At 43.0% G+C, this 20,827-nt stretch overlaps 1 protein-coding gene across 4 annotated transcripts in view; it reads right to left on the minus strand.

Moving 5' to 3' along the window:
* Nucleotides 1-2,304: 2,304 nt before the first annotated feature.
* LOC140704281 (uncharacterized) overlaps nucleotides 2,305-20,827 on the minus strand; it is a 63,523-nt gene continuing 45,000 nt past the window's right edge. The window contains exons 3-7 of one of the 4 annotated variants that reach the window (XM_078388125.1): nucleotides 14,350-14,585; nucleotides 6,789-7,212; nucleotides 6,027-6,211; nucleotides 2,658-5,001; nucleotides 2,305-2,576 (exon numbers count right to left, since the gene is read on the minus strand). In XM_078388125.1, the coding sequence (XP_078244251.1) occupies nucleotides 3,923-5,001; nucleotides 6,027-6,211; nucleotides 6,789-7,212; nucleotides 14,350-14,585 (1,924 nt within the window). In that variant the 3' untranslated portion in view covers nucleotides 2,305-2,576; nucleotides 2,658-3,922. Of the gene's footprint in view, nucleotides 2,577-2,657; nucleotides 5,002-6,026; nucleotides 6,212-6,788; nucleotides 7,216-14,349; nucleotides 14,586-20,827 lie in introns of all 4 variants that reach the window. The other 3 variants (XM_078388127.1, XM_078388124.1, XM_078388126.1) reach the window with 3 other exon arrangements.

Raw genomic sequence — 20,827 nt, forward strand, 5'->3', positions numbered from 1 at the left:
GCTGCACCCAGCGTTCCATCTGCTATCCTCGGTCCTGGATGATCACACCTGTAGCAGACTTCAAGGGAGCAGATTTCTTCTGTATTGGACCTAAATCCTGCTTGATACCGTCATACATTCCCTTGTACAATCAGTACAATGACGCAGATAAAATCAATCGTTTTACTTTCAACAATACAACATTTATATTAAATTTGTATTCACATCAAAATCTCAACAGCGCTTTCGTCATATTCATGGAGAGTTTTTCTCTGTTGAAAAGAGTTCATTTCATTGCCATTGCATGGGGGCGGAAAAGGTAACCTGGCTTCTGGATTGAACATTTTAAATCCACCGCATTTGTTCTCGTTCCTGTTGATTCTACCACAGTGGCAATGATTTTCAGCCAAAACTTTACACACTCAACTTTAGTGAAAAGGTTCCTAAAATCCTTCCTCATTCTACACTGAATTTGGAGCTACAAACCTCCCTCCTCTCCCTTTTTCTTCCAACCATGAGCCTGCTTTGTTTGCATTCCTATCCATGTTTCTGGGAGGGATCCTGGCCTCTGATTAGGTCACCTGCAGGCAAGCTGAGAAGCATCACAAATTCTGGGCCATTCCTTGCATGGTTAAAAGAGAGAGGAAAGTGGAGGTTAGGTTTTGATCACCACAAAGGTATTTTAGAGAAACCCAGTGGAAGTGGAAGTGGGTTCCCAAGGGGTGTGAGTCGGTAAAAATTCCTTTGAATTATTTGGAGAAAAGATGTTTTAAAACAACGGAGGGCCTTTGCAGTTCTCAGGCTCTGACAGACTTGGATTGTTCAATTATTCCAGACCACTTTTAGGGCAAGAGTGCAAACCACATGACAAATCATTATACTTTTCTCAGGATCAAAGAGTCTCCACTCTCCTCTGTCAGAAAACTGCCCCACTTTTTTAAAAACACCTTTGTGAGGTAAAGTATGATTGATCTGATAGAACAGCTCATGAAATGGCACTGCTTGCCTCACACGTAGCTGGAAAAAGGTCCTACAAACAACAGTTTGGAGAAGAGACAAGAGAAGGTCACTTGATGAGGACGAGCCAACTCTACAAGCAGACCTTTCGGAAGTGTGCTATAATTCGGGATGAACACTTCAGAGGCAAGAGGACTTTAGACACATATATATACACACGCCACACCAAGATACTGACAGTTATAACCTTTGTATACCAACCTCTAAAGGCTCGATCTTTGTGGAACTAGGGAGGCGGGTTGTCCCAGGTCTATCTGAAATTCCCTTTCACTGTTCAGTCGCTGGTGTTTTTCCCTTGGAATGTTTATTATCCCAGACCACATTCTCAGCCTGAGAGCAAACCACATGTCAAGTCAATGTAACCCTCACGGGATCACAGACTCTCTACTCTCCTCTGTCAGAACATCGGCCCACTTTTTAAAAATGTCTTTGTGAGGTAAAATACCAATGACCTGATAGAAGAGTTCGTGAAATGGCACTGCTTGCCTCACACTGGAAAAGGGGTTCCTGGAAACTACGGTTTGGAGAAGAGACAAGAGAAGCTCACTTGAGAATGATGAGCTGACTCTAGAGGCAGAACTTTCGGCACTGCGCTGAAATACGGGATGAACACTTCAGAGGCAACAGGACTTTAGACACATATATATACGCACGCCACACCAAGATATTGACAGTTATGCTTGCGAGTGCAGTGCAAAAAGTTTAGGTTTTGGAGGTGAATGGCTTGAGATCAAGAAAGCACCGTAGACGGGAGGCGGGAAGAACTGACAGAGGAGAAAGGAGACTCACAAAAATGCTATAGTAAGAGAAGCAAAGGAACACTAAGAAAGACAATTGTGGAAAATTTTGAGGCAGAAGTAAAAGAGAAAAATTCAAACTACATGAAGTGTTGGAATGGACCCCAGAATGCCGGACATGCAACAATGGGCTAAAGTTACAGGAAGCAAGATTTCGATTGAATGTCAGAATAAAATCCTATCTGTTAGAGCAGTACAACAGTGAAACCAATGACCGCAAAAGGTAGTAAGTAGTCCCACACTGAGAAACTTTGACAACTACCTGGCAGGTATACTTTGCTTTCTATAAGTTAAGTACCCTAGGATGCTATGACTTGTTATGTTGTTGACCTTTGTCTCTGAGTTAGAACGTCTAAATCCTGTCAGAGTTGCTGTAACGTGGATGCAACTTGACAGACATAACTTCCAAATTGTGTCAGCAGCTCTCTTGTAAAGAAGATCAACATTTCCACACTCACACAATCAGGAATCCTATTTCCATATTTCATGTAGTCTAAAAAGACTTAGTTGGAATCAGATTGTTTATTGGTTTCATGGCAATTTTCATATAATGATTAAGTTAAAATCAGGATAAAATCATTGAAGTAAAAGACGCAATTGGTGCAGACAAAGAATCACAGAGCATGAGGCAGGAAGTTCCACACATCACATCCAGTCTATGTCACTCTCTTCTGACATGCAGACGTTGAACCAGAGCATTACCCCAGTTGACCATCTCCTTTCTCATATAGAATGTGCTCAGGAATGTGGGGTTTGTGAACCTTGGGAGGAAGAGAACATTTCCTCCAAAGGATTTCCACATTAAAAGCCAACAGCTGAAGGTCGTCCAATAAGAAGCAGGGAAACATCACCCTTCTAGAAAACCCTCTATTTGGGGGAGAGAAAAAGAGAATACAGTGGTGCCTCGCACAGCGAGGTTAATCCGTTCCTGATTAACCTCGCTGTGTGAAAACATCGCTGAGCGGGGCAGAAAAGCCCATTGGAATGCATTAAACAGTGTTTAATGCATTCCAATCGGCTGCTGTACTCACCGTTCAGCGATGTTTCTCCGATGGCTGGCAGCCATTTTCGCGCCCTCCCCTCGTTTAACGAGGGCACGAAAATGCTGCGCGTAGCCATTTTGCAGCTTCCGGTGGCCATTTTATAGCCGCCGAACAGCTGATCGGCAGGTCGCAAAGCGAAGGTCAGTAAGCGAACCGCTTACCGACCTTCGCTCTGCAATTTTTTTCCCTATTGAGGCATCGGTATGCGATCGCATTTGCGATCGCAAAATCGGCCTCGAAGAGCGAATTCATCGCTCTACGGTGCACTCGTTGTGTGAGGCACCACTATACCACCACATAGAACGTGAAAGGAAGACCAGGGAAAAGACTAGAGGGAGAAGAGAAAACTCATGGAATCCCACCCAGGAGATGATCGAGAGGGGAACCTCAAACACAGGAGGAAGGGAATGAGTCAAGAGGAAGAGATGCCAAGGAAAACTGGGCTCAACATCCAGGCTGTGATTCCTTATGTACGGGCCAATGCCAGTCTCCTCCTGAAACCATTTAAGAGGCAATGAATGGACCAAAATGTCCACCAAAAAGACTTATCATTACGTACCCTAGGATGATATGACTTTTTATGTTGTTGCCCTTTGACTCTGAGTTAGATCCTCTAAATCCTGTTAGAGTTGCTGTAACTTGGATGCAACTTGACACATAAAACTTCCAACTTGTGTCAGCACCTCTCTTGTAAAGAAGCTCAACATTTCCACACTCACACAGTCAGGATTCCTATTTCCATATTCCAGATAGTCTAAAAAGACTTAGTTGGAATCAGATCATTTATTAGTTTCAAGGCAATTTTCATAAAATGATGAAGTTAAAATTATGATAAAACTATTGAAGTAAAAGACACAATTGGTGCAGACAAAGAATCATTTTAGAGGTTCTGACTGAAGTGAATTTTCTTCTGTTCTCTCAGACTGAAGAACCAGAGAAATCTTTCTCCACATTCCTCACATTCATGTGGTTTCTCCCCAGTACAAAGTTGTTGATGTTCTGTGAAGGGTGACTAGGCTGTGAAGCTTATCCCACATTCTTCAGAACGATATGGACTCTTCCGTGAATGTGAGCGCTGATGTATGGTTAAATTGGAGAGACGTGTGAAACATTTTCACATGCATACGGTTTTCCTTCAGAGTGACTTCGTTGGTGTCTTGTAAGGTGAGAGTGTTGGGAGAACATTTTTCCACATTCTTCGCATTGATAAGGTTTCTCCCCTGTGTGACGGCGCTGATGTACTTTGAAAGCTGTTGGATCACTGAAACATTTCCTACATTCTTTGCATGTATAAGGTTTCTCCCCTGAGTGAATTCGTTGATGTACGGTGAGGTTTGAACTGGAGCTGAACTTTTTGCCACAACTTTTACAATGATAGGGTTTATCCCCTGAATGTGAGCGTTGATGTCTGGTTAAATTGGAGAGCTGCGTGAAACATTTCCCACATTCATCGCATGCATGCGGTTTTTCTCCGGAGTGAATTCGTTGGTGTACTCTGAGGTTAGAGTGTTGGGAGAACATTTTCCCACATTCTTCACAGGGAAAGGGTTTCTCTCCTGTATGGATCCGTTGATGTTCTCTGAGATATGAATTCCTCATGAAGCCCTTTCCACATTCATGACATTTGTAGGGTCTCTCCTCAGTGTGCATTCCCTGATGTTGCTTCAGTCCAGAACTTCCCTTGAAGCTCTTGCCACATTCTTCACCTTTATATAATTTTCCTTCTGAGTCCACTGGCTGAGTGACTTGAAGAGCTGAGCTAACACTGAAGCATTTTACAGACCCTGAGTCTTCATAAGGTTTCTCTCTTGTGGGAAATCCTGGATCTTCTGGCCTCCTTCTGGAACTCTCTCCATGATCCAAACATTTACAAAGATTTTCCTCTGAGTGGCATCTTGGACATTTCACTGGGCTTTTCCTCAGAGGGCTCCTTAGCCCAGAATCTGAGCTCTGAGGGACATTGAGGCATGTTTTTATTGTCTTTTCCTCTTCTTCTTGACAGAAAACTTCTCTCTGATAAGGGTGAGGTTTGTTTTTCATCTCATTTGCCTCATTTTCCTTCTGCCTTGGTGATTCATCTCTGATCCCACAGTTCTCATTTTCATCTTCCACTCTTTCTGGGGATGTCCCGTGGAGTTTTCTTTCCTCCTCCTGTGCATCATCTGCTGGAAGAAAGAGAGAATTCATGGCAGTTAGTGGCTTTTCGCATTTAACAGGGAAAATACCTATCAATATGCCAATTTCTTGCTGCCTTCATTTCTCTGTTGAGAAAACAGTAGATCCCAATCATTCGTGATCTGGGTTTCCAGCTTCTTAACCAACATAAATCCATGGATTTAATGGAATCATATTTCCAGTCTTAGTGCTAAAAGTTTTAGGTGGATTTGAACAAAAAATGAGTGTTTATTGGCTGAGCACTAAAGTCCAAGAACATTTATTTTTGCTCGGGAAGGGAATGTAAAAGAGAATGCAAATGCAAAAGTTCATGTCCTGAAAAAATTGTTTTTCTAATCCTAGCTAGATGAAGAGATCAGTGAATGGACTGTGGATCTAGAGTTCAAGGTTTTGATTCCATCATGATACTTCCTGGGACTTCGTAACCTTTTCTCAGAATTTGCTACCTTTTCTGTTCAAGAGGGTTAAAACAACTTTGGGAGTATAGAAATCAACCCCAAATTGCCCTAGACTTGAAGATCTATTAAATATACAGCATGAAGATATATGTTTTAATACAAGTGTTCCAAGAACAATGAATCAGCTACTGTACTAGCAAGACTACTAAACTAAAACAAGTTTTTTTAGCAATCCCCTGTTCTGTTTTGCTTCCCAATCCATACAGAAAAGGTAGTTGATGTACATGTCCAACCTGAAAAGGGGACAGGTCAACCATCTCTGAGTAGCCTCCAGCTGGGAAAGGGGTGTTGTGAGTCAGAATAATCTAAATAACACATTTAAAAGATGAAAAATCAGCTTAACAGAGGCATTAAGTGTTTAAGACACATTGCTGGTGCAGTAACACAATTAGAATGAATCGGAAGTTTCACGTAAAGTTATTATAAAACAGAGAAGTGATGAGTGGTAATCAAGACAAACGTATACAATGATTAACATGCAGAGGGAAACAGAATAACTTTGTCCCAACTCCAAGGATGAAAGGCTCCCCGATTCCTTTGTAGAAAAGACTCTATACCCAGCAGAGTTCGAGATGCCTCCAATATGCCTGAGGGGAGAGCAACAGCTTCTTCTCCGTCATCATCTTCTGGGTCCTCTGGGGTCTCCACCTGCTTCTGCTCACCCTCAAGAAGAGGTCCTGGTCTTCCAGGTATGCGCCAAGCGTTTCTCTTCATGGGCCACCTGGGACAACAGAGGAGAGTCCTTCTAGGAGTACAATCCTGTCCCCTTGACTAGTCTTGGTTAAGCAATCCCCTTTCTTTGCATGGTACGATCTCATCCAGCTGCTTTTCTTGTCATTGATCACTCTCTGTTATGCTTATATGGTACCCAGAGCATTCAAATCACTCTCTGAGCTGATGACAATCCTGCAGACTACATATCCCCACCCCCACGCCACCCCTGTAAGCTGAGTACTCAATTTTCCAACCCCAGAAGGACTGAAGGGTGAGTCAGCCTTGACTCATGGAATTAAATACGGGTCATGAGCAGAGTTTTGGCTGCAGGACTGCAGTTTAACTAGTGCGCCACCAGGTACTTCTACCTACCGGTACTGATGTACTTTCAAAGCTGACGGATCACTGAAACATTTCCCACATTCTTTGCATGTGTAAGGTTTTTCCCCTGAGTGAATTCGTTGATGTTTGGTGAGGTTTGAAAAGGAGCTAAACTGTTTGCCACATATTTTACATTGATAGGGTTTCTCCCCTGAATGTGAGTGCTGATGTGCTATCAACTTTGAGGGAGCACTTAAACATTTCTCAATTCATCACATGCATACCTTTTTTCTCCAGAGTAAATTCGTTGGTGTGCTACGAGGTTGGAGTTTTGGGAAAACCTTTTCCCACATTCTTCAGAGGGAAAGGTTTTTTCTCCTGAATGAATTTGTTGATGTACTACAAGGTTTGAACGGTGAGTGAACCTCTTCCCACATTCTTCACAGGGAAAGGTTTTCTCTCCTGTATGAGGACTCCTTAGTTCAAACTCTGAGTTCTGAAGGACATTGAGGTCCTTGTTTATTATCTTTTCCTGTTCTTGTTTACAGACAACTCCTCTCAGATAAGGGTGAGGTTTGTTTTTCCTCTCATTTGCCTCATTTTCCGTCTCCCTCTGCGATTCATCTCTGTTCCCACAGTTCTCATTTTCACCCTCCACTCTTTCTGGGGATGTTCTGTGGAGTTTTCCTTCCTCCTCCTGTGCATCATCTGCTGGAAGAAGGAGAGAATTCATGGTGATTAGAAACTTTGGACATTTAACATGGAAAATATCTATCGATAAACCAATTTCCTGCTGCCTCCCTTTCTGTGCTGAGAAAACAGCAGATCACCTGGGTTTCAACCTTCTTAACCATCAGAAGTCTGAGGATTTTAAGGAATCAGTTTTCCAGTCTAAGTGCACAAACTGAATTTCAAAGGGGCAGAGGAACTAGAGACCAAATTGCTAACATGCGCTGGATTATGGAGAAAGCCAGAGAGTCCAGAAAAATAATTTGGGTGTGATTTCTATACCCCCCTACAATTGTTCTAACACTTTTGAACAGTAAAGCCCCATGAGCCATCATGGGGGATCGAACCATTGAATTCCACATCCACACTCCACTCACTGGTTTCTCCATCCAGCAAGTTTTAAAAACACTTCTTCATGTCTTCAGGTCTTCTGCATATGGAAAAGGAGAGAATTCATGGTGATTAAAGGATTTTGCCATTTAATAGGGAAAATATCTATCGATAAGCAAATTTCCTGCTACCTCCCCTTTCTGTGCTGAGAAAACAGTACATCACAATTGTATTACTGAGTTGAGCAGGAAGTTCGACTTGATGGACATGATTCTATGATTCGTGACCTGGGTTTCAACCTTCTTGACCTACAGAAGTCAGAGGATTTTGAAGAATCTGTTTTCCAGTCTCAGTGCTTAAGAACTTTTAGGTGGACCAGAACAAACAATGAGCAGAATTGCTGAGCACTGAAGTCCAAGAACATTTATTTTGCCTGGAAGGAGAATGATAAAGAGGAAGGAAGTGCAAAAGGTCCTATCAGATGCAAAAGTGTTTTTCTAAACCAGGTATAGCTGGATGGAGAGATCATTGAATGGAGTGTGGATCCAGAATTCAGGGGTTTGATCCCCCATGATAGCTCATGGGACTTTGTTATCTTGTCTCAGAATATGCCACCTTTTCTTTTCAAGAGTGTTAAAACAATCATAGGGGTGTATAAAAATCCCCACCCCAATTACCCTAAAAGAAAAGCACTTTTAAACAGACGTTGTGAAGGTATTGTTTACTACAAGTGTTCTGAAAACAATGAATCACCAGAAATATCACTGAATGAAAACAATTTTTGGCAAACCCCTGCACTGTTTTGCTTCCAATCCATACATAAGAGGCATAAAAACAGTAAACACTGAACCTTGGGAAAGCAAGGAGGAGTTGATTTACACGTCCAACCGAAAAAGGGAAAGAGTAAACCATCTCTGAGTACCCAGCACATTACAGTGGACCCTCGACTTGCAGACGGCTCCACCTGCAAACTTTTTGACTTACAGACTTCTCTGGCTGGAAAATTTCACTTCGGCTTGCGGCTGGAGAACCAACCTATGGATTGGAAGAGGGAGGAGGGGAAAGCACCAAATTTGAATTTGGCGCTTCCCCCGCCTCTCCCTTCCAGTCCGTAGGCTGCCGATCGTGTCTCCGGATGCCTTCCCGCGCTTCTCCACCGCAATGGGAGGCATCTATGAGGCTCCCCCACCACTGCTGGAGGCCTCCAAAGCACGATTGGTGGCAGGGGGACCTCTGAGATGCCTCCCATGGCGGCAGAGTAGCCCTGGAAGGCCTCCAGAGGTCCCCCTCACCGCTGATTGTGCCTCCAAAGCTTCTCTGGTTGTCTGCCACTGCTGGCTTTCCTAGGGCCTACCGGGCCTACCAGGGGAGTAGGCCCAGTGTACCCGGAGAAGTCCGCCACTGCTGGCTTTCCCAGGGCTTACTGGGCCTACCAAGGGAGTAGGCCCGTTGTACCCTGAGAAGTCCGCCACCGCTGGCTTTCCCAGGGCCTACCGGGCCTACCAGGGGAGTAGGCCCGGTGTACCCTGAGAAGTCCGCCACCACCACCAGCAGCCGACCTCTGAGAGGCCTCCCATGGCGGTGGAGAAGCCCTCAGAGGGCTTCTGCAGCGGCGATGGTGGCAGCCCCAGACCACCATGAGGCCTCCGTCAGCAGCGGAGAAGCCCTCAGAGAGCTTCAGCAGTGGTGATGGCAGCAGCGAGGGACCCTTTTGGACAGGTAAGGTGCTGCTTTTTGCATTTGTTTTCTTTTGGGGGTGTGTTTTTTTCTTTGGTGGGTTACAGATTAAGAGGTTTTCAAAGGGGTGGAGCAATAGGCACCAAGAACAGGAGAATTCTCAGGACTCTGATAACCACTGGGTTTACTCCAAATCAGTGGACCCCCCAAGAAAGGGGGGCGAGTTTCCACAGGAGAAGCGGGACTGTAGCAGGGGGGCTGGAGATGCCGAAGAAGCTAGACTGCAATCTGCTTTTTCGGACGAGTTTCCTTTCCTCAATAGCAACTGACTCGTGAAATGGCCATGATGAATTGGTGCGTAGCTGCTCAGAGAAGGGGGAGAAAGGAAGATTTATGATCTGACTGCTTGAACAGAAGTTGATGGGCTATCTCTATGGCAAGTAACAGACCAGATATTTTGTTTCTCTCTTGGAAGTTTGATTGTGGAGACGATCTCTTAAGCGGCAGAGGATCTTGGCAAACTTTGGAGGTATTTCTTACTACACCATAACTTGGTTAGAACTGAGAAAATGAAACTTAACTGTCCTTTCCACCCTAACCCCCCTCCTATGTCTTGGCTTTTTATACATTAGAAGCTTGAGAATCTTGAATGACTCTGAGCAGCTTAAATCTATGGAACTTTACTTTGACCATAAAGGAGGATTATATATCAAATAGTCACTTTTATGACCAGAATGTTTTCCACAAGTCTCTGAATCAGTTTTGGCCAAGGAGGAGAATGGAAAGCGTAGTAACTTCGTCTGTCTGACTCTAATGATTTTTGGATGAAAATTTTTTTTCTCTCTCTCTCTCTTTTTTTTTTATTTAGGAACAGGGATAAAGGGTACAAAAAGAAAGAGGGGATAGGAAAGGAAAAATGGTTTTGGGGGATAGGAGAGCATAAAGTATAACATCATCCAATCAATTCATATTACTAATACATATCAACTTTTTGCTTTTTCACAGTTTGATTACCCTCCTGCTTTTATCTTATCATTTAATTTTAATTTTATTCTATGTTATTCCAACATTGTCTGGTAGCTGCTGCCATTTATACAATACATCCCATCGTTCAGTTTCTTTTTGAATTGAACAGTCTTTCAGCCCATCTGACAGAATATCCATTTTTTTCACTTCCCATATTTTCACCATAAAATTGTCTGGTTTCAGTATCTCTGCCTCCTTAAGATTTTTGTCATAATGCTTTTTAATTTTGGAAGCTGCATGGGTCACTGGATAACTCTCTACTGCATTCATATTACCTGGTGTCATGTCTAATACAGACGATTCTAAAGTCTGTACAACTTCATTTAAGTTTTGTTTGGCATCTACTGTCCCCTCTTTCGTCCCTTTCATCAAATCTTCTATTTTGCTAAGACCTGCATTCACTTGCTGGAACCCTGATAATATTAGCCTTTGTATATTAATCTGCCATTCCTTTTCTATTTCTTGCACCACTATTCCAGAACTTTGGGATTGAACAGACCAAGTCTCCATTTGTTCTTTTGAATTTTTGGGGTCCATCTCAGGCTTTGGGGTTTGTATAAATACCACAATAATCACCCCCTAGAAATCCTTCCACAGTTTCCACAATTTTATCAACAATTCAAACCCCTCATCATAAACCTCCCCTTAGATCTCCCTCCAATCTTTGTCCAAATATTGTAGTATAAAAATCAACTTTTAGCCCAGCAAATACAATATCAATTAGAACCGTGACGCAGTTATTTCTTCTTCTCCTGAGTTCAGCAAGCTTCTATTATTAGACTCACACGCGGTCTGCAGTCCGATAAACAAAACAACAGTCACAGAGTTTCAAACTGTCCAGTAGATTGTCCTTGGAGCTCGTCTTGTGATCTTCATTAACCCCTTAATGCTCCTTAGTCCAGTCGGCCACGTCAGCTCCTTCTCCCGAAAACCACCAGATTCTATTATTTATAGTTCACAAACTCCAGAGAAGGCAAAGAGTAACGTATCCCAGCCACACTGCATCCACCGAAGTCTCTTAAATCCAGTCAGACGGTGTTGCTGTCTGGGATTCTTCTCCAGAAACATAAGATTTATTTTTCCATCTCAGACTCTCGGCTTTAGAATCAGCCTGGTGTTTAAAAGTTCACTTGGAGAAGCTTAGTTTCGTTTTTGAGTCAGACTGATAAGATAAACCCGCCGCTGCATTTATTCTTTCAGCCAAATATTTTCATTCTTATTTCAGCTTAATGAGGCTGTTTCATAAATCAGAGGCTTCGGCTTACTTACTTGTTATATATTATTAGTTTATATTGATTGCTCTCCTCTCCCCCGGTAAAGGGTTCCTCGCGGCTCAGTGCCAAAAAATGGCGCCCGCTCCAGTCCGTGCACGGTGATTTCTTCAGAAGAAAAAAGTCCGGGTCTGCCTCCCTTTCTTCTCCTTCTGCTGCTCACCATCTGCTTCAGAGAGACTTCTAGACTCTCCTTTGATCCCCATTTCAAAAAGGGGATCCCGGGCCGGAGGGTTCCAGCTTTTTCCAGAGAGCTCCTCTCTGGAGTTGCTGGCAGCACCGCAACAAAGCCCCGCCTCCCGATTTTTGGATGAAAATTTAAGGGCGAGACTCATCTTTGGGATTTTAAAATGGAAACCAATCTGATATTCTGTCTTCAGGAATTTCGATCTAATCTCATCAATCAGCCACCTAGAGTGGTCTATCGACTAGATAGGCGGGATATAAATAAAATAAATAAACAAAATAAAATAAAATAAATAAATAAAAAATCATCTTAAGGCTCAAATTTCAGAACTGAAGACAGATATTAAAGCAATACTTCTTGGCTTGGTCACTATGATAGAGACAGGAGACAAACAGACAGCATCTTTTGAATCAGCTGAATCATCGCCAGAGAGAGAGGGAGAGACCACCATTCCTGAGGAGGAGATGGGAGATGAAACAATTGACTGCTCTGAACTAATCGAACAACAGCCTCCGAAGAGGCAGAGAGAGACTTAAAAAAAAAAAACAGAATGAAATATTTTAAAATGAGGAAAGGAGGGGTGGAGACAAGGTGGGCGAGTACATGGATTTCATCCTGATGGAAAATAATGTTAAAGGGAAGACATGGGTGAATTTAGAGGCAGAAATTTGTGATCAGAGGTCGAATAGATCTGTGTTGCTTGGAAATCAAGATATGGATTATATTGAGAGGAAATTAGTAAATCGCATAGAAAATGTCAATGAAATTTTATAGATGGCATTTTAAAACTGGTAAAAGGGGTGTAAGAAATTAATCTTGGAAGTTTGATACTGGAGTCAAGAAGCAAAAGGGAAAGGGGAGAAAATAACCTGCGGATTAAATGATAAGATTTCTTGGTCCTGAGAGAGATATATCCACACAGAAAGCAATATGAGTAATCACATTATAAGCAATTTTGGCTAGGTGGGAAGCTAAAAGGTAGGTAAATATATGTAGCTATAAATTTCATAAAGGTAAATGAAGAATAATAATATTAGATGCTTGGGCTCTTATGGTTTATATATTGAGCTTAAATATGAGTGAATCACTATATTGATTATATAGACAAGATGAGACTTACAATGTCTTTTAACCTGTAAAAGTGGGGATCTTTCAGAAATGTATTGAGCCAGCCTAGAGCCTCTACGTGGGGAGGTGTGTATGGCTAAGCCACCTTTATGATGAAATTAGAATTGCTTATGATGAGTACTGGTTAGAGGTGTACACAGGTGAAAGAATATATAGAGACTATATAGATAGCACTTTAAAAGCCAGTAAAAAGAATGAAAGAAATGAATTCCTAGATTCACAAGGCTATAAATAACTAAAAATCCCTGGTTTATACATGGAGCAAAGAAATATAATAAAAATGGGGAAGTTACTTGCTGAATGTCTTTAATGGTTGATAAATATAGGTAATGCTTAAATTCGATTGCATATTCTGATCACACATATTGATGAGGAGTTAGAAACATGAAGATACTAAGTAACTTGTGAACTATAGTTGGTCTATGGCACTGGTTCTTAACCTTGGGTTACTCAGGAGTTTTGGACTGCAACTCCCAGAAGCCTTCACCACCAGCTGTCCTGACTGGGGTTTCTGGGAGTTGCAGTTCAAAAGCATCCGAGTAACAAAGGTTAAGAACCACTGGTCTATGCAACTAAGAATGGCTTGAATATAAGATCAATACAGGCTTAAGATTATCTATTAGACAATTTAAGTATGTTAATCTTTAGGGTTTATGTAGTCAGAATTACAGTGGTGCCTCGCTATGTGAATACTTCGTTAAACGGAACAAAAAAGCCATTGGAACGCATTAAACATCGTTTAATGCGTTCCAAATCGGCAGAAAACTCACAGTTTAACGAAGTCTTCCCATAGCCGGCAGCCATTTTCGCGCCCTCGGTAAGCGAAGGGAGGGCGCGAAAACGCTGCGCGCAGCCATTTCGGCTGTTCCGGCGGCCATTTTGGACCCGCCGAACAGCTGATCGGCGGGTCACAAAGCGAAGGTCGGTAAGCGAAACGCTTACCGATCTTCGCTATGCGAGTTTCGGCCATAGAGGCCGACGCGATGCCTCCGCATTAGCGATCCCGGAAAAGGGATCGCTATGCGGATTCGTCGCTATACAAGGTGCTCGTTAAGCGAGGCACCACTGTATATATTAAATGGATATGGCCTAAAGATGCTTAGTAGGGCATATGGTTTATGTAGTCAGGTTTATATGTTAAATGGATATATTCTCTCTGCATATAAGTTTTTGTGTTTGTTTTGTATGTTTGTCTGTGTTTAATAAAAAAAGAGGTTTTCAATGCATTCCTATGGGAAATAGACCCTCAACCTACGGACTTTTCGACCTGCAACCACCGTTCCAATACGGATTAAATCCGGAAGTCGAGGGTCCACTGTAAAAAGATGAACATGCAGATTAAGTGAGGCATTGAGTGTCTAAAATACATTCCTGGTTCAGTCACCCAATTAGAAGGAATCGGAAGTTACATATAAAGTTATTATAAAACAGAGAAACGATGAGTTGTAATCAAGACAAAAGTATACAATGATTAATGTGCAGAGGGAAACAGAATACCTTTGTCCCGACTCCAAGGATGAAAGGCTCCCCGATTCCTCTGTAGAAAAGAATCCATCCCCTGAAGATCTGGAGAAGCCTCCGATATGCCTGAGGGGAGAGCAGGAGCTTCTTCTCCGTCATCATCTTCTGGGTCCTCTGGGGTCTCCAGCTGCTGCTGCTGCTGCTGCTGCTCACCCGCAAGAAGAGTTCCTGGCCTTCCAGTTATGTGCCAAGCACTTCTCCTCATGAGCCACCTGGGACAACAGAGGAGAATCCTTCTAGGAGTACTATCCTGGCACCAAGCCTAGTCTTGGTTAAGCAGTCCCATTGCTTCGTATGGAACGATCTCACCAGCTGCTTGTTTTATTTATTTATTTATACATTTATTTATTTATTTATTTATTCATTCATTCATTCATTCATTCATTCATTCATTCATTCATTCATTCATTCATTCATTCATTCTATTTATACCCCACCTATCTGGTTGAAACAACCATTCTAGGCTGCGTCCAGACAGATAAAAACACAGACTTAAACACATATAACAAAAAATAAAAATATACAAAAGTAAACAATTAAACAATAAACAATAAGGAAAAACAATAAGCAAATTCTTCAAGATGGCGAAAAATAGCACATAATAGGCAAAGAAGGAAAAAGATTTAATTGTTATCTGGAGGGAAGGCCTGCTAATACCTCCATGTTTTTAGATTGGTCTTGAAAATACCCAGCGATGGGGCCTCACGAATCTCTGGAGGCAAGTTGTTCCAGAGGCGAGGCGCCACCGCCGAGAAGGCCCGATTTCTTGTTTTTTCCTTTCAGCCTCCCTCGGCGTAAGGCTCCTCAGCCTCACCTCCTGACTTGATCGAGTGACCCGGGTAGTTCTTGGTGGGAGAAGGCATTCTGTCAAATATTTAGGCCCTAAACCGTATAGAGCTTTATACGTAAGCATCAACACTTTGAAGTCAATGCGGAACCGAATGGCAGCCAATGCAATGTGGCCAGAGTGGGTGTGATGTGTGGGTATTTCCTCACACTACTAAGAAGTCTGGCCACCGCATTCTGCACCACTTGGAGTTTCCGCATCAGCCTCAAAGGTAGCCCCACATAGAGAGCGTTACAGTGGTCTAATCTGAGATTACGAGCCCATGCATCAAGGTAGTGAGCGCCCCAACATCAAGATAGGGTCACAGCTGGGCTATCCGCCAAAGGTGAAAAAAGGCGGTGCGGACCACCGACTCCACCTGGGTTTCCATAGTGAGCGTTGGGTCCAGATGGAACCCCAGACTGCGAACTTCACTCTTGGAGGCAAGAGTCACCCCCCCCAAAAGAGAGAGTTTCCCAAACCACCTACTATGGGGGCGCCCATCCTCAGTACCTCCGTCTTATCTGGGTTCAGCCTCAGTCCATTTTCCTGCATCCATTGCAGTACGGTCTCCAGGCAGCGCTGGAGGGACAGAACGGTGTCTCCTGCGGTTGGTGAGAAGGAGATGTAGAGCTGGGTGTCATCAGCGTACTGATGACACGAGGCCCCAGACCCCCTGATGACCCCACCCAGCGGCCTCATATAGATGTTGAACAGCATTGGGGAGATAATCGACCCCTGTGGAACCCCGCAATTGAGTCAAAGGAGCTGCTATCTCACTGAAACTAGGAATAAATCTCCTATAATAGCCTACCAGCCCAAGAAATGATCTGACTTTCTTCTTGGTGGTGGGTCTAGGCCAGATACTTATAGCTTCTACCTTAGCTTCCAGGGGTTTAATCCTACCTCCCCCTACTACATGACCTAAATACTTCAATTCGGGGCTACCCAGCTGGCATTTGCTTGCTTTCACTGTTAGCCCAGCTGCTGTTAATCTTTGCAGCACTGTCTCTAGGTGACACAGGTGATCTCTCCAGGTGTGGCTAAAAATACCTATGTCGTCTATATAAGCCACTGTGAAATCGCTAGGTCCCTGTAAAGTTTGGTCCATAAGTCTCTGGAAAGTTGCCGGTGAGTTTCTTAGACCAAAACTCAAAACACAGAACTCGTATAAACCAAAAGGACTACAAAAAGCTGTTTTCTCCTGGTCTTTGAGGTCAATTCTCACTTGCCAGAATCCTTTCGTTAGGTCTAGGCAGGAAATATATTGACATCCCCCTACTGTCTCTATTAGGTTGTCTAATCTGGGCATAGGATACGCATCTGGCTTGGTGACATGATTCAGCTTCCTATAATCTACACAAAATCGAACACTGCCATCTGATTTGTCGACCAAGACTATAGGAGCAGACCAAGGACTGGATGACGGAACAATGATGTTTTCTTTCAGCATATCATGTAGCTCCTTGCACACCTTCTCAACATATGGCCCAGTGACCCTATATGGAGTAACTGATTGTGGGGGTGCATCTCCAGTATCAATCTTGTGCACTACTCCCTTTGTTTGTTGGAGAAAACCTGTCGGTACTTTGTTATAAGGTCCTCAATTCACACTGTTGCTCATGGGAAAGTACAGGGCTGATTTTAACGTCTTCAGGATTATATATTGTTTTCCCCCTTCCTTCCCAATAGGGTAAGTCATGTTTTTCATTATCAGCTTCTTTCATAGCAAACAACACTCTGCTCTCTTCCCTATAATATGGTTTTATCATATTCACATGAACCACCCTCCAGCCTAGTTCTCCATCTTCCTTAATTACATAATTAAGGTCATTCATTTTGGCAATGATTCTAAATGGTCCTGCCCAAGTTAATTGTAACTTATTCCCTTTGAGAGGTCTTAGCACGAGCACCTCATCTCCAGGATTAAAACTTCTTTCCCTGGCTTTCTTGTCATACCATACTTTCTGCTTATTTTTCTGCCCCTGTAAACTTTCAGCAGCTATCTCTAGATTTCTTTTCAAAGTGTTCATCAGGTTGTCTAAATATGAAATTACGTTCTCAGGATCAGACTCTGTTATCTTCTCCCAACTTTGTCTAATTAAGTCAATTAATTAGCAATTCAAAAGCAATTCAAAAGGACTAAATCCTGTACTGTCTTGGGGTACAGACATATATACATATAACAGAAGTTGTATTCTCTGATCCCAATTGTAAGGGTTCTCAGCAGAATAGGACCTAATCATGCTCATAAGGGGCCCATTAAATCTCTCTGTGAGCCCGTTAGTTTGCGGGTGATATTTCATAGGCACCACTAACTGTTTTTGCAGATTGTCCCCCCCCCTTTCTTGGCGTCCCTTAGAGACTCTTGATACAATAAGCCCTGTTCAAGGTGGAACCTCTCAGGTCTTTCATGGGTTAATTTTGCTTCAGAAATGCTCTCAAAGCATTGTTTCAGTGTGGAATCTGATTTCTGTTCTTGACTGAACGCATTGCTTTGAGAAATATTAAGTGGAAAAATTTCAGCTGAGTTACTACTGTCAGGCATTCCCTTTCTCTGATTTTCACTCCCTTCCTCAGCTGTCTCTGCTTTATCTTGTTGGGAACGTGTCACAACTAAAACCCTCTTCACATGTTCAGAGAGGTCATTGCCAATTAAAACCGCTGCTGGAACCTGAGAAGAAATCCCAATTCTCCAAGGTCCTTCCCATCCCCGGTACCTAAGGTGTACCTCAGCCACAAGCAAAGTGACTGCTTTTTCACCAATTCCCTTTACAACCATGTTTTCCCCTTTTAAGATGTATTTCTGAGGTATTATATCAATGTGACACAGAGTGACTTGTGAACATGAGTCCCTCAAAGCCATGTATTTGTTATCAAAGATATAAATATGGTCCCCAGTTGTTTGAAATATCTCTTGGTTCGTTTTAATTAAAAGCAATGTCTAATCTTGGCCAAAGGTAAATCAGGTTCAATATAATCAGCCTGTGTAGAGAGTTCAGCTTGTGTTGCCATAGCGACTGACTCCTCCCTTGGTGGATTGTTCTGCTCTTGTTGCACACAGTATACTGCCTTAGGCTTACCTAAATTTACTTTTTGTGGTACAAATTCTTTATTTGGATGCAATATGGCCTTTTTCATTACACCTAAAACAAGTTCTAGAGTTCCATTGATCATTCCAAGCACCTTTACCTCCTTTTCCCTCCAAATTTTGTCCTCTGGCTTGGTTTTGGTCTGAGGACTTTCCCACAAAATGGCCTCCAACCTTCTGCTGGTTTTTAAATTGCCCTCTGGGGTACTTATTAGAGTCTTCCCACACTTTTCTCACAACCTTCCCCTCATAACCACTTGATTTTCTGATCTGGGAAATAAAATCCACAATCTACCCTGCCTCTCTCAAATTTCTCGGTTTCCTGTCCTTGACCAAAAATCTCAGTTCTCCAGGTAAGAGAGAATAGAACTGCTCCAATCCAAAAATATTTTTAAGGTCTTCTACTGTCTCAGCTTTTTCCTGTACCAGCCATTTGTCTTAATATCTGGACAGGTTGGCCCCTAAATGAGAGTAAGACTCATCAGGTTTCTTGGTCAAAGACCTGAATTTCTGTCTCAACTGTTCTGAATTTATGCAAAAACTAACTTTTTGAACTCATTATAATCTTTAATTAATTCGATAGACGTCTCCGCATAGATTTCTGCCAGTCCACCACTACAGTGGTGCCTCGCTTAATGAGTGATGGCCCCTATGGGGTTTTTTCGCTTTGCGAAGATCGCTAAGCGATTCGCTTAGCGATCTTCGCAGAACGAAGCCGGGGAGAACAGCTGATCGGCGGTTCCAAAATGGCCGCCGGAAGGTCCGCGCCGCATTTTCGCGCCCTGCCCTCGCTTAACGAGGGCGCGAAAATGGCGGCGCTATGAAGAAACATCACTGAACGGTGAGTTTTCAAGCCATAGGAACGCATTGAACAAAGTTCAATGCGTTTCTATGGCTTTTTTTATTCCGGAACGGAATTTTTTATTTTATTCTATGGCTTTTTTTATTCCGGAACGGATTAACCTCGCTATGCGAGGCACCACTGTAATTTGGGATCTCAATACTATCATTCTTTCAGAATCCCTCACAGAAAAATCTTCACAAGCTCTTTCAAACATCAATAAGAATGATTCTGGATCATCTCCTTTTCTGAAAACAGGGAATTTCTTTAGATCTGCCTTTGATAACTGTCTTCCCTCAGAATCATCTCTGCCAGTATTGTTATTATTATTGTTAGCCTGAGCTGCCAGCTCTAATCTCCTAAGCTCAAAAGCCATTCTCTCTTTCTCTAATTGGGCCTCCATTTCTCTCTGCCTCATTCTTTCCTCCCTCTCCATTTTCTCTTTCTCCATCTCCATTTTCTCTTTCTCCATTTGTAAGGCCAGTTTTTCTTTCTCCATCTCTATTTTCTCTTTCTCCATTTGTAAGGCCATTTGTCTTTCCTCAGCTTTGGCTTGTCTTTCCTCAGCTTTGGCCTTCATTTCTAGCTCAAATTTCCATTTTCTGAACTCTATTGGGTCTTCCCTGGAGGACTCTCCCTCCTGAGCTGAGGTAAATCCTCCCTCAACATCCCCATTTTCACTATCTGACCCAGCTGCCATTTCATAAGGCACCTGCTCAGCTTTCTTTCCCCTAGTCAAAGGCATTTTCCTTTCCTCAGGCTTCAGATCCAACTTACAAGCCTCGATTTAAAACTACAGTACACTTTTTTCCTGTCAGTGCTAGTCTGTGTTATAAAGTTGCTGCTTCACCAGTGCTGGTAATCTAGCTACAGTGTCTCGGCCTCTGCCTCCAGCTAGGCCTCCCACCACAGACAGAACTTCTCTCTCTGCCTCAGGCCACAAAATCACTCAAAGCCCACAGCTTTACCCTGTCCTAGGTTTAGCTGTCTTGAGTCCTCTCAGCGTATCTGCCCTTGGCTCCGCTTTTGTCCCTTCAGAGTTTTCCCTTAAACTCAGGACAAGCTAGCCAAACTGCCAGAGATTTCTGTCTTGGGCAACTCTCTCCACAGAAATGGTTACCACAGAGCCTCCCTATCTTAATCTCCAATCTGAGTTTGCACGCCCTTCTACTAGACTTTCTCCCCGTGAGACAAGTCCTAGAAGGTTACCCACGCGCTCCCTCAGACGTCCCTGAATAAAGACCCCTGCTCTGGGCACCTTTCCAGTACAAGGCTTTACTGGACACCAATTTATATTGTAGCAGGCCACTCTCAAGCCTCTACCCATCCAGGCCTATAAGAGTGCTCACCACCTCTCACCAAAAACTGCTGCCACCAACCTATCCTTTAAATCAAAAGGACAAGGGTTTCTTTCAAACAAATAAAAGATTTATTGATTACAAGAAATAAAAGTAGTAAATCACTGATGTAAAATCAATTAGTCAATCACTGTTTTAAGACACTAGCTCACACAGACTTTCCCCTCGCTGACGGGCTCTTTCTCACTTTCTATCAATCCCTCTGATCACTCATCTCTCAAACTGATCTCTCAAAACTCCACACACACCCCTTATATAACTCAGCTCCTCCCACTTCTGCACCACCCTCTGTCCTCTCATTGGCTGAGGTTCCCCTGCCCAGCTGTGATGGACAGGTG

This window comes from Pogona vitticeps, chromosome 2 (assembly GCF_051106095.1).
Source record: "Pogona vitticeps strain Pit_001003342236 chromosome 2, PviZW2.1, whole genome shotgun sequence".
Lineage (NCBI taxonomy): Eukaryota > Metazoa > Chordata > Lepidosauria > Squamata > Agamidae > Pogona > Pogona vitticeps.